We start from the raw sequence: 19,044 nt of genomic DNA, 5'->3' as shown, positions 1-19,044 counted from the left end.
GCAAAAGGAGAATGCATCCTAACTTTTGCCCAGCTGCGCTGGTGCATGAGTGGTGAAGTACATGTGGACGTCAGCACCGGGGAGCTTTCGGGGAGGGAAGAGTGAGGGGCAAGGCTGGGCAGGAGGGCCAGCAGGCTCCCAGCTGCCTCCAGTGGCACCACATTCGCCACCAGCGACCGACTCAGCTGAGCTTCACATACATCCCAGGAGCACAAAACCTGGCTCCCACCAGGCAGGCGCACACATGGCGTTAAAGTATTTACAAACATGCAGAGAGATCGCTTTCGCCGGGGACCCCAAGCATCCCTAGCACTGGGGTCAGGCTCGCAGGGATGCACTTATTGGAAAGGCAGGATTTGGAAGACAGCAGCGACAAACGCCAATGTTTGTGCATACAGCATCGTGGCACACCCGCACTGGTCGGGGCATATGACTCCTGGCGGTCTGAAAGTCCACCGCAGAGTGGCACTTTGGCCTGATGGGCTGGGCTCACCTCCCTGTTCCCTGCCCAGAGGCTGGCAGTGCTGCAGCTGCCCCAGCCTCCCAGCATCTCTCCAGCAGCCAGCATGATGTGGATGCGCTGCCCAGCAGCATGGCTGGCAGTGATTTCACGGCCCCTTGTTCCTCTGATGATGTATTCCTAGATGACATCCTGCCACAAACACACCTGCAAACTCTGTCAGCTTGCATTCGACCTGAAGACAGGCCACCAAATCAGATGACATTCCATGGGTAGGTCTTTTACATGTTTGCAGCAAAATTTCTTGTGTTCTTCAGTTCTAAGTGACTAGTGAGCTGAAAAACAAACAAACAAATAAAAATCTTAGCATGGCAAGCAAGCAAGCTTGTGTGACAAATTCATGGGATAAAGCAGTACTGCCAGACACCATTTGGGAATTAGTGCCTTAAAAAAAAGAACCTTTTTCATGCTGGTTTGCTTCATAATTACTTCCAAACTTCAGAGTGACCACAGCTGCCAAGTAAGAACAATTGCTTATGATTAATTTAGAGCAACTCATATGTTTTCAGCTAAATTAAACCAAAGCCAAACCGGGGATTTTGGAAGCTGCTGAAAGTAAGGGGAACTCTGGAGTGTTTAACAATTACTTCCTCATAAGACATGCCCAAGAGGAAGAGAAATGCTCTTCAGTCATGGAGCTGCTCTCCTAAGCATGAGGGGGATCATGCTTTCCTCCCTCTGCTTACTGATGCACCTGCTTCAGGATGAGATAACTAGTAAGTAAAGGCATTCTGCTCTTTTCGGGGGGGGGGGGGGGGGCACTGGGTCTGTTATTGAATCTCTGGATGAGTCAAGAAATCTCTGGATCTTTTGGTAGGTTTCAAAAGTCCAGTCAATTCCAGATTAGTCCGTTGTTTTGTCTTTCAAGATTCTGAAACGCAGATAAAACAATCATGTTGCCCATTGAATTTATTCATGGCTGTATTACCAGTTTCAGTTCAACTAGTGCAAGTCTTAACCTGACTCTCTGCTATGCCAGGGATAAAGCTGCAGTCATCTGGGTCACGAAACCCAGAAAAATGTTAGGATTTGTGTGCTTCAGAGAGGTTATTAACTGATTCTGCCATCAATAACTATCACAGTTTGAAAACAGATTATCTTGAAAATTGTCAGTCAGCTTTTTCCAGTAGTGCAGATCAGAAAAGCAGTGAATGTCACGTTATTTTTTATTAGGCAAGATCTGATAAACACAGCTGGGACAACAGTTAAAACAGCTATAATCTCTGCATGTTAAAGCTGAGATGTGGAGGAAAGAGCACTCAACTTTAACTACCGATGGGGCTGCTTACTGCAGGCTTTGTGAATTGATCTGAAGGGTTTGTTTCCTGCGGTGTTCATCAGGCATCTTTCACAGCAGTAAACTCACTAAGGAAAAAAAAAACAAACCACAACCAAACCACATAAAAGTGTTCCTTTCATAATACTAAATGTGTTTATTCTGTAACTGCTAATTCTAGTCACTGTGACTTGGAAAGTTTTGAACATGAGATCCATGAAAGTTAATTTGCCTGCAGTCTGCTAGTCGTGAAACCAAATGAGCTGTAGCAATACTCCCCCATTTCAATACGGAGGAGTGTCTCTGACAAACACGTTATGTTACCATTCTTTATTATTTGCAGCGATTTTAGTTTTGGAAAACCAAGACCTGCAAGATTCAATTAAGCCGCAGAAGGTAGAGTTTCATTCATTAAACTTCAACAGCACTTTGCGTTGGCAGCCTGGGAGGGCCAGAGAGGCAAGAGACACGGTCTACTTTGTGCAGTATAAAGTGTAAGTACCAGGGGAACTCCAGCCTCCTATCTGCTTGGCACATCAAAGGGATTTCTTGGGTGACACGGAATATTCTCCCCATAGCTGGGGAACAGCCATGTCCTGCTCAGCTGCCAGCTCTCCATTGTTGCTGCACTTAGCAATAGCCCATAAGGTGCAGCTGAACAGCCCGAGACAGGCAGGGAACAAGCACTTCCAGCAATGCGCTCTGCACCCTCATTGCACCATAGAGTTGCAGAAAAATGTACTTTGCAGGGGACCTCTGGAGGTCACCGGGTCCAACTGCCTGCCTGAAGCAGGTCTACCTAGGTCAGGTACTTCTGCAATAGGACATTTAATGTATTTTGGTGGCCCACCTTCCCCACGACAGTGCCATAGGGTGCCTCACATGGCAAACTGGAGGCAGCACTAGGGGCTGGTCCTCAGAGGAGGTACGCTCCTGACCCTGGCACACCTGGTGAGCACCTGAAATCACTATTGCCTTTGAGAAATTAGCTGGTAGAAGCCAGCATTCTGCCTGTCATTGAACACACTGGCTAAGCCAAAGCTCTCCTGCCTCTCCCAAGGGGCAAGTATGTGGTGGCTTCCTACAGGGCTGGTGACCCATTTCTCTGCTTTAGGCTTCTTTCAGAAAAGACAGAAACCTGTAGCTCCCAAATGCCCATGAAATCAATCTTCCCTGTCATCAAATTGAAGAGAGTTAAATTCCACGGCAGAACACTTGTCACTACTGCCAAGTTAAAACAGACAGATTAAAAATCTGTACAGACGCAGCTGCCGATAGCTAAAGCTTACATCCTTCCTCCTCTTTCTTCATAGGTATGGGCAGAGCACGTGGCAAAACAAAGACGACTGCTGGGGGATTCAAAACCATGTCTGTGACCTAACGACTGAGACCTCTGACATCCAAGAGCCTTACTACGGCAGAGTGAAAGCCGTGTCAGCTGGCGTCTATTCCGACTGGAGCCTCAGCTGCAGATTCACTCCCTGGCGAGAAAGTAAGTGCAAACATATGGGTCTCTGAGAAAGGAATTGGATTTTCTGTGGCATGGAATACATCATTTCTGCTCACAATGTGCAAACATGAGTAATCCTTTTCTAGCCACAAAGCTGTACCAAAAGAAGTTGCGAGTCAATAGCTCTCAGGTGAAGGGTTGTGATAAAATAATTTTCCCCACGCTTGAAAGCCAACCAATTATGGATAAGTAGCCACTTATCAATAATTAGGAGATCAGAAGTTCCTGGCTCCCTCTAACTCAACCTCTTCCTCAAGGCATGGAACTACACAAATTATTTTCAGCTGTTTTTGGAGCTGCTGGAAGGACTGAACACAAGGTGGAAAAGAAGGAAATGTTCTCTGCTTGGGGGGAAAAGGGAGAAGAGAGCTGAGAACTGTGTGGCCACCATTCTTCTCACTTTTATGTGTTTTCCTGGCTGCAGTGTATTTAGAAAGGACAGGAGCAAAGCTTTTAGTTAGTACAGTCATCATAATGCCATAGTATGTTAGAAATTGGAGGACTGTCAAAACACTGAACAGTACCAGTGTACCTACCAGTAAGTTTCCCATGAATTAATCAGTTTTCGCTCACTGGTCAATGCAAAATTGAATTGTGAATGTCAATGCAGGTCACTTCACAGCCCTGAAGTGCAAACTACCTTGAGCCTCTTGTACAGATGAAACCACAAGCTTTGACATAAAGCAGTACCTTGCAGCAGCAACAGCCCATCTTGCCACGTGCCACCTCCTCCTCCTGGAGAGACGCATGGGGCAGCTGCTGTCCTGTCTCCCCACATCTCGGGGGCTGCACACACAGACATGCAGGCACTGTCTTGAACCCTTAGCTGTGTTTAACCAAGCAGATCGCAAAAAATTTGAAAGTAATGATTGAAGCTGTGTCCTTGGCATAACAGAAATGGTTCAAATAGCTGTTTTATGCAGTCCAAACATATGGGGGCGGAAAAAAAATTAGGGCAAAGAATCCAAAGCATTTTGCTTGATTAGCCTGCAGTCAGAAACATGCAGCTCTGCGAGATTTCAAAAAGTTTGGCTCAAAAACAGATTTACAAACACAGGAAATGTCACCCCCAAAATGACCCAAGTAATAACACCAAGAAGTAAGGATTTACAAAGTGGCACTTTAAAAGTAAATACAGCGTAATATATTGTTGGTAACAAGAACATTAAATTGTTGAATGGATTCAAACTGCATTCTGTGAAACATTATTAATAAACTACAATTGTGTTTACAGCTTTGGTTTTTTTCCTTAGCTATGATAGGACCTCCGACGGTAATTGTGATTCATAGCAACAAATCCATAATACTAAAGCTCCAGGCTCCACGTTCTCCTTATAAAAGGAAGAGAGGCAGCAAGATACCAATGACAAATTATTATGATCTGCTATACCAAGTCTTCATAATTAACAACTTGCTAGACGAGGTAAGTGCATATTCAAAGATGAACATTTACCATTGAAAGGCCAGGAAAGTATGGGCACACTATTCTTGTTTTACAGTTGAAGTTGTCTTCTGGGATTGTGAGGGTGTCAATGACTGGGTAAGTATTTGAAAACAAAGTAGGCCTATTTTTCAGGAATCAAATTTGAATTGAGTTGTAATTCCTCCCTTTATTCTTTCCCATCAACTTAGTATTTCATACACTAAGGCCTAGATAAAAGAAAAAAAGGACAGGAGGGGAATTTTGGAGGGAATTTTCTTTTAAAATCATAAATAAATTATTGATGTTGTTGACTTTGTGCAAGTCCATGCACTGCTCTGCATCCTCTGTTCTTATCAAACTTTAGTCACAGACACACTTGCTAGGGCAATGTGCTTGACTGGCTGTTTTTATTCCGCTCTGTCTGAAGCAACACAGAGTCCTGGTGTATGAAGGAAAAGACAAGGTTATTAAAATAGAAAATTTGAGGCCCGGAGTCAGCTACTGCGTCGTGGCTAAAACATATGTGCCAATGCTGGACCGCAGCAGTGCCTACAGCAGCAGGCAATGCACTGTGCTGCAGTGACAGGGCTGGCGCCTCTGAGACAGGTAAGTCACCAGCTGAAATTGGAGATGACTCTGGAAGTCAAGAACTATCCCCTCACCAAAGGCAGATACTCTCCAAAAAGAGAAAAAAAGTGGCATAAAACCTGCCATCCCTTATGACAATATTAGCCAGAGTTCTTATATCATCTCAGCTAGTTTCACACCAGGTAGGAATGATATGGCTAAGGATATTAGAGGAATGGTGTGGATAGTTATTTGTATGCTGGCACGGTCCTCAGAAACATCTCCATCTTCCCTTTCTTTAAGCAGTTATACATAGTATTGCTTTCATCAGTTTTTATCACTGTCAAGTAATAATTAACTAGGAAAATGAGTGAACTCCAACATTATTAACATGCAATTCTGCTGCAAGATCTACAATTCTGTTCAGGGATTTATGTGATGTATTTAATTCAAATGGGCCTGTCCTTTTCATGGCCATTCTTCAGGTGTAATGTGTTTAGAAATAAATCAGTTATCAAATTTCATGAGTTTCCATGGGCCAAAATGCAAGAGTTAGCTCAATTAGCTAGTCTGAAAAATTTGTTTGTTTACTTACCTCAATCATTAGACTATCTTCACATATCATATGCCCAGCAGGGAGATTTACTATCAATCCTGCCTTGCAGTTACCAAGGCACAGAGTGTACAAAGACCTACGCCAAAGCTGATTTCTGTGTTGTTGGCCTTAGCAAGCTCAGATTTGGGTCCTTTCTAGGGGTAGCAGGGGAAAACTGGAAAAGCATCATTGTTTGAACCTGTGCATCTGTTCTCAGCTTGGTACCCTAGCTACGAAAGATTTTCTTTCTTCTGCTTCATAATATGATGCATAACACTGGTCTCTCATGAAACTTGGTCAGCAGGTTTAGGCTAAGGAAGGAGTCAGTTTCTAGGTGATTTTCCTGCATTTTTGCTTGCTTTCCCAGTACTGTGAAAGGCTGGAAGCTCAGGTCGGAGCTGGACTGCTAAACAACCTGCAGAGGTACAGGAGGGATGCAGGCAAATGGCATGTGTTGCATTTTCAGTTAAATTGAATACCATCCACCTTAAACACGCAGTCCAGCGGCAATTCTCTTTCTCTTCCCAGTTACAGGAATAATGGTGGAAGATGCCTCCCATCACAGATCCAGCTGTAAATCAACATCTGTGGTCTTTGTCTGGAATACATACTTGGATACTTTTTAAATTAACCTTTGCTGCATTCAATGATTTGGTTCATCATAATCATTTTATGCTACACAAAGGCCAGGGATGCTTTGTATGTCCTATGTTACAATTTTAAATGGTATATATTTGCATTTAGAAAGGAAATAGTCATGTACTGTAATAAAAAAAAGAAGGCAAAAGCACTTGTGAAACTATCCTTAAGATTGTTTCTAGGGGTGTTCTATTTTAAACCTTGGAATTAAAATACAATTTATAAAATAGAAGTTTGAGATATTTTATTTCTTCTACAACAAAAGTTGCAACAGAAGATGAAAAAAGTGTCCTTTCTTTAAAATAAGAACTGTGTAGTCCAGGAGCATACCCCACACTCACAATGTCTTCATAGTGTCCTCAACATAACGTTTCTGATAGTGAAACAAGTATGTGATTAGGCAGGAACTCATTTAAACTGAAACGAAAAGATGCTTGCTTTCAGTCAGTGACAGACAGTTAAATGAAAAAGACTTCTATTTCAACCATTTCACAGTAAATGATGAATGGATGCTGACTCTAACCTGTGACTTCTAATGATTTTACTCCTACAAGTCTTCATCTCATAAGTGAAAAGATTTCCTGGGTGAGGTCTGGGTAGACATCCACTAAGCCACCCCAGGATGGAGAGATGAAGTGGCTTTTCCACATCTGCAAGGTCTGTAACTAATGAGAATCTTAATACTTAACTGCATTCTGTTATTGCAACTTAAATGAGAGGAGGTAAGAGTGGGCCAGACACAAGAGGGCAAAGCAAGCCCTGGGAAAAAATGAAGCTCCCTGCTACATAATCACTATCCGTTTTTCCCTTAATTCACATACACAAAGGTGGATTGGTTCAGTTTAAGTAACAGACCTTGAGTTCACTTAAGCCACATCCAAAGCATTTTTCACAGTCTGTCACTAACACCTGACCTGGAGGCAGCACGGCTGAGCGCAGCATCAGGATGCTGGCAGTAGGCATCTGGGAGGAGGCTGTGCTTAAGTGAATGCTTGTCTCTCTCGCCTTCACCAAAATGAAAAAGAGCATTGCATAATAAAGATTTTCGCTATCTGATTCTAACACATGGTATATTTGAATGACTAGATTTGCAGGCATCTAGCTGCGTCCACATATCTAGTCCATAAAACCACACTTTCCTTTTTGCTCCTCTTCCATTTCTTCCACTTGTTTTCCCCCACCCCTATCGCACAGTTTCTTAATTTAGGTGAGTTTCTTTGGGACTTATTAAATCTCTGTATAGTACCTAGTGCCACGACAAGTCTCAGATCAGCATTGCCCCACCACCCCTCTTGCGCTGGGCAGAACCCCAATAAAACCATCCAGGCAAACAATTAAGAAATAGCCTTGTCTTATAGTTCAGCAGTGGTGACTTCATCTGCAGCCTGAAAACAGTATCTGCAGTAATTCAAGCTCTTTCTCAAATTTACTTCTTTCCTTAGGACAACTCACGTTGCCATTGTTACACAAAGATAAAGCTTTATTAAGGTAACAGCTACTAACCCTAGTCAGGAAACAGACTCCAAAAATGCTGGATACTGTACCTATGTCAGATGCAGTGGATGAAACTGTTTAGGGCTCTCAAATCTTAAAGAAGACATTAAAAAAAAGAAGCAGCAGAGCCACAGGGGTGCCTGAAGTGTGCAGACCTGGCTAGAAATACAGCCATGCTATGGATCTATGGAAACATTGGAAACCTGGAAGTTTTTCAATATATAAAATTATACAAAATGTGCAGCACTTATACTGGGAAAAACAATAAAAGGTCTGAAGAAGTCTTGCACTGTTAGGTTTGCTAACCAGGTTTCACTTCCTCAGCAACCATGCAGGCTTACAGAAAGCAGTGCAAGAGTTGCAGGAAACAACCCACTTCCATTCTGATGGTACCAGGATTTATTATTGCCAACCTCATGATGTTCTGCAAAAGCTAATTTTCTCTTTCCATTTGAAATGCAAATTTCCTTTCAGCTCTGCTCTGACATGTAATTTTACTGGGGAAGGGTTTGGTAAAATGACTGGTGCTGTATTTTTTCTCCGCAATCAGTGGTAGTGGCATGTTCCCGAGACATGCTCCACTGGGCTCGCAGGATGGGGCTCCTGCAGGGAGAGGTACTTTGGTGTAGCGCATACCAGTTGGGTGATCTGCAACCACAGCTTCTAGATAGTGTTGGTAATGTTGTAGTTTTTAAAAACAACTTTGCTGGTGCCTTAGCCTGTATGCTGCACTGCTGTTTAGATCTCCATGAGGGAGGGGGGGAATGGAGGAACAGCTCTGCCAGGCTCTAAACTACAGCTGGGGCTTCCTTGCAGTTTGGAAATACCTGGAAAAGTGAGCTCTGGCCCTCCTTCCCCTTCCTCCTTGTGGACACAAAGAGACCATCTGCTGTGGTTTAACCCCAACCAGCAACTAAGCACCACACAGACGCTTGCTTGCTCCACCCCCCCAGAGGGATGGGGGAGAGAATTGGAAAAGTAAAACTCATGGGTTGAGATAAGAACAATTTAATAAAACAGAAAAGAAGAAACTAATAATGATAACGATAACAATAATAAAATGACAATAATAATAATAGAAGGATTGGAATATACAAGTGATACACAATGCAATTGCTCACCACCTGCCGACCGATGCCCAGTTAGTTCCCGAGTGGTGATCCCCCCAGCCCCACTCCCCCCAGTTTATATACTGGACATGACATCACATGGTATGGAATACCCCTTTGGCCAGTTTGGGTCAGCTGTCCTGGCTGCGTCCCCTCCCAAGTTCTTGTGCCCCTCCAGCCTTCTTGCTGGCTGGGCATGAGAAGCTGAAAAATCCTTGACTTTAGACTAAATGTTACTTAGCAACAATGAAAACATCAGTGTGTTATCAACATTCTTCTCATACCGAACTCAAAACATAGCACTGTATCAGCTACTAAGGAGACAATTAACTCTATCCCAGCCAAAGCTGGGACAGCATCTGCTGTGGGTCCACCTCTCCAGAGCTGCCTGGGGTGGCACATGGCTCCATGGTGGTTAGCACGTGTGCACACCACTCACTGCAGGACGCCTTTACATTGTCAGTTTGACTCTTTCCGGCCGTAAGTTTGCAAGGCCCAGCTGAAAACACCCTTGTCTTGGTTTTTTAGTTACTTACAGAGCATTTTCTAACAATGTGCCAAATGCCAGCTTCTGTTTTGGGAAAGAGAAAAAAATGCTGGTTTCTAGGGCTATGACATTGGGTGGGGAAGACTAAGCAGTGTAACAAAAGCAGGACTTGTGCAAGCTATTCCATAAGCCGTCGCCTGCCGTGTCACTGGGGGATGGCTGCAGTCATGAGCACAGCCTGTCACAGTGGCCTCGTCTGGCCAAGTCCCTGTGTCGCAGCTGAGGGTCCTGCCAATGAGAAAGAGATATTATGTGTTTTAGAGTTTGCAGTTACTGATCTTCGTGTGAAGTGGAGCCCATCCCACAAGGGCCTACCCTTCTTTCTTTCATGATGGTGGCTGAACATTATCTTATCTGTGGGATGGAGTAAGAGCTTATCTCCCACTATAAATGGCTTTAACTTTCTGTTTCACCAGCACTCAGAAGGGCAGTACCCAACTACCAGAAATTCAAGAACAGGGCTCCGGAAAAGCTGATAGAGCAACAGCAATGGACCAGATGCTTCAGCCTTATAAATTAGGAGAAGATTATGCATGGCCAGCTGTACCATATAAATGCCCAGTTTTATATGATGCCATGATCCTCAGTGTTTATCATATGGTCTAGCATCTGGCCAGTCCTGTTCATACCTCCCATATATCTGTTCTAATCAGATATGGTCTTGGGGTTTATTTACTTGATCTCAGCTAAGAACAGCTCTTGTGGCCCAGGGGTGGGGTGCTGTTGTGAAATGACTTTGGCTTTTGCCACAGATCTATCAGATGTTCTCAAGTATTCCTAACTGCAGGGAATTAATCATAAATAGGTGCTTTTTCTGTGGATTTTCTATGGATTCCAGTGGTTGCTACAATGATCAAAGACATTAGTCTGCAAAATCTGTCTGATAAGAAAAAAAAGAAGAAAGAAGAAAATAAAACCCAAACTCCTGAGAGTTAGTTTGCCACAAAGGACACAAGACACAAAACCAGGGTACTTCTTCAGAGAAGCAGAGGGAAAGAAATTACACCAGTGTTCATCGTCAAGGAAGTTATGGTTTCCTTTGCAACTTGCTTTCAGAATCTTTTATAAAGTTTATGAAGTGCTTCCAAGGAAAAAAAAAACGCTTGAAAATTTAGTTCCCCAAACAATGAAATCACTGGCTGTGTTACTGCAAGTCTTACATGTTGAGTCCACCGAAGGCCCAGCTCAAGCAGTCATTGCTGCCAGAATTTTGGCTTGAGATGGGGAAAAATGGGAAGCTCTGACGCTTACAAGGAAAGTTCAAAAAGGTAATTCCTCAAAAGGCTCCATCATCTGAGGTAAGTACTGAAGACCACTAACAACTTTAATTTTTTTAATGTTGTGCTCTTTTCTAAGGCAGTGGGGACTCAACACTGATACCTAAAATACCTTCAATACTGACAAAATGCAGCCCAATAGTATCACATTCTGAGGACCAGGCTCTTCAGAGATGTCCTTACTTTTGAACACAAGAATAGGGTGACAATGAAAAGCCATTGTGCTAATTGCTGTACCTGCAAAAGAGCAATTGGAAATTTGTCATTAAATTAATTTCTTTCAGGCAATGTCATTCTAACACAGCACAGCCTTTTTTTTTTTTTTCTGGTAAAAAAAAATCATATAAATCATACTGATTTCCAAGAAACAGCCATAAGTTCTTGCTTTTCATTTTGTAATGACAGATGAGCAAGTATTTTTTAACATTGCTTGTTATGGGACACTGGGTTTTTTTAAGAGCTGGCAAGCGCATGATTGTTATAGGATTGGGCTAAGCTCTTATTTCTGAGCTAAATTCTTCTTATAATTTTTTATATTGGAAAGAATAAAGCTCCTAGAGATATCAGTAAGAACAAAAACAATAGAGTTGATTCCATTAAATGAAACTTAAACGCTTTCAGAGTCCATGAAGTCACTAATTGTGCCCCAAGTGGAATGAGAATCAGGGAGACAAACCTGTGGAAAAAACAGCTGGAAAAGGCTGATATAAGCTGTGAAGAATTAGAAGGGGTCTGCAGAGCAGCAGGGTGACCAATACAAGGATAGAAGACAAAGTATGCACAGAGAGGGGCTGGGAAGCAAAGAGCCTGCAGCATCAGAGCAGAAATGTATATTTCAACAATCTTACAAAATAGGAGCAAAGTGATTCGGCCAGCAACACAGTATAGCTGCTGGCAGAGACATTAAGTAGTTTCTGCCTTGGAAAAGGACTGCTAAACATATATGGAGCACAACTATTTTATACATGTCCATAGCCAAGGAGAGGATATACCTATAAGGGCACAATGTTTATATATTCTGCTCAGAGAGGCCATTTCAACTATTTCAGCAGCAATCTTAGAAGCCAACAGCCACTACCAAGAGAATTTCAAAAGCTGGACAGAGAACTTTATCAGTGGAAGAAGCAGCACCAATTACTGGAAAGGTTTATTCATTGCAACTGTTCAAGAAACAAGCATAGACACACAGTGGGACTCAATCACCTCAACACAGGTGCGTAGTGCCATTTAATATACCTCTGAGTTTCCAGAATATTTGCACATGGTTGGCAGGAGCAGCAAGAGATCTGCAGGAGACCTACACCTCCCCGGGGTGGCAGCTGAAGCCATGAGGGGACATCTCACAGACATGCACTAGACATTTATGCTTGGGTGACTGAAGCTCTACCCCAGTCACTGAAATGCTACAGTAACATACTAATGGGATAGTTACCAGCTATAAACTGGACCCTGAAGACATGTTTATATGATTCATAGGGTTGCACTAAGAAATCTGAAGAGAAAATCTGGTTATGGGGATGGAACACAGATGAGAAAATCTTGGTGTGTACATTGGAGTTGCAGGGTGCCTTGGGTGCTTTCACCTTTGCAATAATGCCAAAGGCCTTCCCTTTGCATTTGAATGATTACTTTTACATTTGAATGATCTTGTGGAAAATGGACTATGAAGAATGAAACTCTGAAAAGTGAATGTGAAGAGACTGCAGAAATTGAATGAGATCCCAGTTTGGTACTGCTTTATTGCAGGTTCATTCTGAATACCTTCTTGAAGCTGATTCTCTCACTTGCTGAAATATTGCTCCACTCCAATAAATACCCCCAAAAATCATGCCAAAAGTACAGAAAAGGATTAAATAAGTTAAAACTTTTCAGCTGCACAACAAGATGTATTTGTGTAATGCCATCCCTGAGAGCACAAGGCCACCATCTCTTGCCAAGTTGTTCCTTAATGGTGTTGGCCACAAAAAGGTATATTTCTAGAAAGAACAGGAGACACAGTGACATAAAGCATAATGTACTTTGAGTCCTCAAATTTTGAAACAAAAGAGGCTGGGATCAAACAGAAACAATAGGAAGGGCTGAGCAGGATGTCCCCAAAACTAGGAATTCCAACTCGGAGACATAGGGAGATCTATTATTGCATATCGTATATTATTGTATATGTTCCACGCACGCAACTCCTTGCTCTGCAGGCTGTGCTACCACCATGAAAAAGAAGCAAAGAGCCACAAACAAGGGAGAGCTACTGCACCTGTGTAAACCTTTAGCGTGTGCAGACACAGTACCTGTGGTACGCTGGAGTAAAGCTGGCAAAAATGGCTTAGATTGGGAAAGGTATTTTTTTCCTAATTTTTATACCAGCTGTATATTAAAGACAGATGAAAGCCCCAACTCATATTACCAGCAGCCATCTAATGGAATATTATGTTGTTCATTTTACCATGACTGACCAGTACAGCAAAACCCATCCTGCTACTTCCAGATGAAGTGGCGAATGTAACATTTTAGAGCTAGGCCATCAACATGATCAAAGGAAAGAGCTGTGCATCAGTGAACCCAAGACCTGGTGAGCTGTGTCCGGAAACATGACCTCTCAAGGTCCAATGATAGTCAGTCATGTTACGGGGTAAGGTGGGGAAATGAACCAAACAAGGGACGGCGAACTGAACAGCAGAGAAGCTTCAGCTGGTTTTCCATAAGACCCCGCACTGCATGTGAATAGAATCAGTGAAAACACTTCCAGACAAATGTTTCTAATGAAAAAATGGAATTTTACTGAAAGAAAAAAACACTTACTGAAATATCTTTCATAACATTATGTTTTTCAAGTGAAAAAAAAAAATGCCTTTGTGGCAAAAACCCCATGTCCTTCATTTTCTAGGCTGTAGGATTTCTAATCCCAAGCCTAAATTTCCTGGAGTAGGACAGTGTGCTGGTTTTGGCTGGGATACAGTCAATTTTCTTCACAGTAGCTAGTATAGGGCTATGCTTTGGATTTGTGCTGGAAACAGTGTTGGTAATGCCGAGATGTTTTCGGTTCTGCTGAGCAGCGCTTACACAGAGCCAAGGGCTTTTCTGCCTCTCACCTCACCCCACCAGCAAGGAAGCTGGGGGGGCACAAGAAGCTGGGAGGGGACACAGCTGGGACAGCTGACCCCAACTGACCAAAGGGATATTCCACACCATATGAGGTCATGCTCAGCATATAAAGCTGGGGGAAGAAGAAGGAAGGGGGGACGTTCGGAGTGATGGCGTTTGTTTTCCAAAGTCACCGTTATGTGTGATGGAGCCCTGCTTTCCTGGAGATGGCGGAACACCTGCCTGCCCATGGAAAGTGCTGAATGAATCCCTTGTTTTGCTTTGCTTGCACACATGACTTTTGCTTTACCTATTAAACTGTCTTTATCTCAGCTCACGAGTTTCCTCACTTTTACTCTTCCAGTTCTCTCCCCCATCCCACTGGGGGGAATGAGTGAGTGGCTTTGTGGTGCTTAGTTGCTGGCTGGGGTTAAACCACGACAGAGAGGAATGGAAATTCTTCCTTGACAGCTCTGATCAGTCTTTATGTAACACATCAAGTCAGAGCTCATACTGCAATCAGTAACCTTTGGGAATGGTTTCAGAGAGGTGCTATTTCTTTGAAAGCAGAACGATTCAATAACCCTTCCTGGAATACAGAATACACCCGTGACCTGAGGCAGGGGAAAGGAAAAAGGACATTGCTCTGCACAGCCTTCAATCCTAAGAGGAACGCTCACATCAGAAGTTGAGGTTGCTCCAATCACCCTCTGCTTCTTATTAATGACACCCCTGTGATTTCACTAATAGAGACTGGCCTATCAGCATTACATTGACATAAAACCAAAGAATCTCCCCCACCTCGGGTCAGGCCTCTTCTCTGCTGCAGGGGCTCTGCTCCTGCTCACTTCATGCAAGTTTCACAAATTACACCTCGCAACACCTCATTTCCTTGCTGCACTGGCTAGAAAAGAAGAAAACAGCATAAACAATGCCCAGGAAACTTCTGCTGTGTAATCACAGGGGTCCAGGCAGCTTACTGAGGTTTACATGTAGCAAACTGAGTATTAACTCACCATTCTGCATTTCATTTTAGCTGGTGAATAATGCAGAACAGGGTGTACCTCCATAAACAAGCAAGATTAAAATCATCTTTTTAGTATTTACAATCCAAATGCCACTGCTAGTATTTCTAATGAATTTCAAGACTTGACCAAGATGAAGAGTGAAAGACCAGGCAGTGGGCCAAACGAAGGGACTGGAAGTCGTTAAATCCATATCCCTAGGGCAACCTACAAGCAGGCACAACAGAACATAGAAACTAGCTGCTTGTATTAATGAATATACTATATTAATAGTGATAGTTCTTAAGTAGAAAAGGGTTTTGAGACACTTATCAAGGCCTTCTGCAGATTATGTTCCTACCAGCCTTGAAGCATTTCAATTAGCTGGAGAACAACATGGACAAGCTCACTGACAGAGGGTCAGCCAGCCCAGTGAGTGCAAGTCCTAGGCCATCCTTGGGGTATGGAGAACACAGAATTCCCTGGAGCTATTTACAGTTTCTTAATGGCCAAGTAGCAAAAAAGGAGTGAGAGGTTCACTCTTCCCTCTTGGCCATCTTGCATTCGCTGTCATTACTCAGGGGGCTGCGTACTTAACTCTCGTGAGCAATTTACTCATGTGGCAAGAAGAGCTTCTAGGTAAGGACTGAGCAGGTACTAGTCAGTGGTACTGGATGTAATGGGTGTGGATGACTGTAAGTGTGGGGTGGTATTGCAGCTATTGCAGAGAGACTGTGGAGCACAACTGGGGACAGACTCTTCGCTTGCTATAGGCTGCGCCAAAATCTGAACCAGCTTTCACAACCCGATGGCTAACTTCACACCGTGACACAGGCCATCTGCATTCGCTTGCTTAGAGACAGCATCTTAGCCATGGTCTGCATAAAAACACCAGATGTGAATGTTTCACTGCCATAGAAAAATCAGAATTTCTTGATAAAGAGAATCCCAATTGCAAAAATACAAGGAAAAAAAAAAAAAATCAAACCACAGTCATAGGTATAATTTCTTTGTATTTGCGAAGCTTATATAGCATGGCATGAGCTGTGCCTGGAAAAGTGCATTTCAGAACTGAGGCTTTAATGAATGTTTGCACTCCCTTTATTTGTTTAAAGAAAAGCATAAAAAAACCTGAGAATGAAACAAATTCAAGTAGGGTTTTTGTTCCTGAAACAGATCTGCTTTTATTGTCTCAGAAGATGTACATTTCTACTCAGTGCACACAGCTATTTCTCCACAGATGGAAAAAAACAAAGCTGAAAAGAACAGCAAAATCCCAAATCCCAAGGCAACATTTTCTAAATAAACCAGGGAACTATAAACAGTCTGGCTGAACCATACATGGGATTATACTGACATATTGTGGCAAGACACAAGTAATGCAATGCCTTAATCACTTCTGTGACCATAAGCTACTCTGCTACTCCCCTCCCTCTTGGTTGACGAGCAAAGAGAAGTCCGGGGTCCTCAGTCCCAGACTGAGGACAGGGACAGGGAACCTGAGAAAATATATAAGCAAGACCTTGTGACTGGATCCTTCCAATGCTTCCAACCATGGTGTCTGGAACAACTGAGTCGTTTCCACATCTTTGCATAGTGAAAAGTCTTGTCCAGTTACAGAGAGGCAGAGCAGATTGCCCCCCTGTCTTTGAACACACAGCAGAAAACCCTACACCCCTCACAGCTGCAGCTGTGCATTTGGAGGCTTCCAACCTCTGAGCTTTCAGCCAGCCAGGAAGCTCTTTGTTTTAAAAAAAAAATTATCCCTGAATGACTCAGTTGAATAATCTTTCCCATATCATTGGTGCTTTGGGAAAAAAGTTCAGGCACAAGCTGTGCCCTGAGCCATGACATTTTGGGGGGAAAAAGAGTACACAGACAAAATAATTCCCAGAACTGTGGCAATGAATAAGCCAGCTGGACTGAAAGTCCTCTTGGCCATGGTGACAGGCAGTCAGGCAGGACCTCCCCAGCCTGCAGAGCGCAGAATCGCAGTTTTAACACTTTTAGCCTTTTCAAATAAGAAAACATATTGTGAGCATGGTCACTGTGTACCTCTCTTTCCCAATGTAATTTCATCACTGGGTGGACCTCCCCCTTTGTCTTCCCAGCAAATGCCCTAGGCCATTCATAATAAAATACTGTCACCTCCCACTAATGACTTCTGGTACTAATTTTTTCCTCTAGCATGGGCTTAGGAAGCCTTTCAATCCATGGAGTTAGGAGAATCAGACTTAGTGCCAGAGAGCTACAACTCATCCTAACCAGAGAACAGTTGTGGTGGGGCAGGTAAAGTGTGATGTGAACCAAGGCTGACCAACCACAGTTCTACCACTTGGTTGTGCCATCAGTTGCACAACCTGGAAGACTTCTGCAGTTACTTGGTGCACAGTAACAGTTGTAACTTTCTTTCTGGGTTATGAGAAAAGTTTCAAACATGGAGCCTCTTTGTATGACCACAGGGACCACAGCCATTTAAACAGCAAGCCAGCTAGCAGAGCTCACATATCCTAGGTAAAAGGAAACATGTTGCCATGAAGAACACTACTCACAGACCATTGACTTCAACAGGAATTATGTAAATACCCCTAGTTTCAAAGTACCTTAAAGCCTTTAATGTATTTATCTTTGCAGTATACCAGTGAAATAGGGAAGGGCTCTAATCTGATCTATAAAGAGATTCAGAGGTGTTTGTAAAGATACACAGGCACCCAACCACCTTTGAACGAAGGGATTTGCTAAGATTACATGGAAAGATTATGGGCAGTGCAAGGAACTGGACCTTGTTTTCTCTGGTCTGAGGATCTCAAATACTAGACTGCTAGTCTAGTGACACTGCCTATCACTCAAAAATAATTATCAAAAAGTAATATATGAATGCCGGATTTGAAAAAAAAGTCTTCATTTGCAATAAAGATAATGACGGAGTTTATAGATAATGACTGAGTCAACAGACTCAGTGGTTAAAGGTCAGCCTGAATTGTAAGTGTGAAGTCATTTTAAGGGGAAATACCCATTCTGGCATGCTGCATTTCAGAAGCAGAAAACTACAGAATGGCTGGCTCAGCAGCAGCAATGATGCTCCCTTCTCTGAGTCCACCCTGAATGACTGAAGATGCATCCCTTTTTTTTGCTACTTGGAAGAAAATATTAAACAAGCAGCAAAACATTTTCACTGAACAAAAAAGTGTGTTTTCTGCTTCAGCAGATAATGCCCACTCATTTGCTTCTCAGGTCAGCAAAAATGTGGATTCTCAATCTACAGCTTGAGATGTTTTAACCACTATGTCCTGACCTTTTAACCTCTGTTGTAATTAAAAACAGATTCCTACCAATGGCACTATTATATAGTAAATGAATTGCATGAAGCAGCAGCAGTTTTTACTCTGCTGGACTTTATGTTGAAGCGATTCTAGCTTTGTTATTCACTGTTACCTAGCACAGTATTTCCACAGATTTCCTTGAGATTGTGAATGTGAGGAGTAAGTCAGCTCAAACTGACATGCTCGCTACCTTTATTGTTATTTGACAAGACATCACAGCATCAATCAAGCAGGAAAATCCTCAGGTATTTTCTTACATTTTAGCATGGTCCCAACAGTATAATGCAATGGGACTGTAATTTCTCTCTGTAGGCAGATGGCAAGATGACATACAAAGCATTGTAATGGTCAGTGTGGGGGGTTGCTAAACATGAATTAAAGCTCCTGGACCATAACGCCTAAGATTTTATAGAGATGAACTACATTATGGACACATGCTTTCAGTGTGGGTTCATCAAAATTACCAGAAATGAAGATTATGCTTAGCTAATGGGTACTTTTGGGGTTGATCTGATTATGTGTCACCCATCTAGCTTTGTCTACCTCTAGCTCTTTTCTCTTGTGGGAAGTCCTGTCAAGCTGAGTCCTCTGACATAGGTTTTCAAGTGTTGAAACACATCCTATGAGGTAAGTTCAAATCAAATGGAGCTGGAGTTGAAGCTATACCATTGAGCAGCCTCTT

The 19,044-nt window shown here is 42.9% G+C and overlaps 1 protein-coding gene across 2 annotated transcripts; it reads left to right on the top strand.

Annotated features, from left to right (window-relative positions):
* The first annotated feature begins 223 nt into the window (after positions 1–223).
* Positions 224–6,748, top strand: IL22RA2 (interleukin 22 receptor subunit alpha 2). Of its 2 annotated transcripts, XM_052784478.1 has the most exons (6): positions 224–1,236; positions 2,140–2,290; positions 3,110–3,288; positions 4,560–4,729; positions 5,157–5,335; positions 6,420–6,748. In XM_052784478.1, the coding sequence occupies exons 1-5, from the start codon at positions 1,140–1,142 to the stop codon at positions 5,310–5,312; spliced, it is 753 nt and encodes a 250-aa protein (XP_052640438.1). In that variant the 5' UTR covers positions 224–1,139; the 3' UTR covers positions 5,313–5,335; positions 6,420–6,748. The 2 variants fall into 2 exon arrangements, with proteins under 2 accessions (XP_052640438.1, XP_052640437.1); XM_052784477.1 differs by having other exon boundaries at positions 5,157–6,748.
* Positions 6,749–19,044: the final 12,296 nt, after the last annotated feature.

Source organism: Harpia harpyja, chromosome 4, assembly GCF_026419915.1.
Source record: "Harpia harpyja isolate bHarHar1 chromosome 4, bHarHar1 primary haplotype, whole genome shotgun sequence".
NCBI lineage: Eukaryota > Metazoa > Chordata > Aves > Accipitriformes > Accipitridae > Harpia > Harpia harpyja.
This window is presented reverse-complemented; position numbering and strand designations above follow the sequence as displayed.

What these genes read in the sequence shown, in the direction of transcription:
- IL22RA2 (XM_052784478.1), top strand. Translation starts at nt 1,140, where the DNA reads ATGCTCTTCAGTCATGGAGCTGCTCTCCTAAGCATGAGGGGGATCATG. An exon ending in GCTTCAGGATGAGATAACTA is followed by an intron (nt 1,237 to 2,139) that starts GTAAGTAAAGGC and finishes TATTATTTGCAG; the next exon opens with CGATTTTAGTTTTGGAAAAC. An exon ending in TACTTTGTGCAGTATAAAGT is followed by an intron (nt 2,291 to 3,109) that starts GTAAGTACCAGG and finishes CTTTCTTCATAG; the next exon opens with GTATGGGCAGAGCACGTGGC.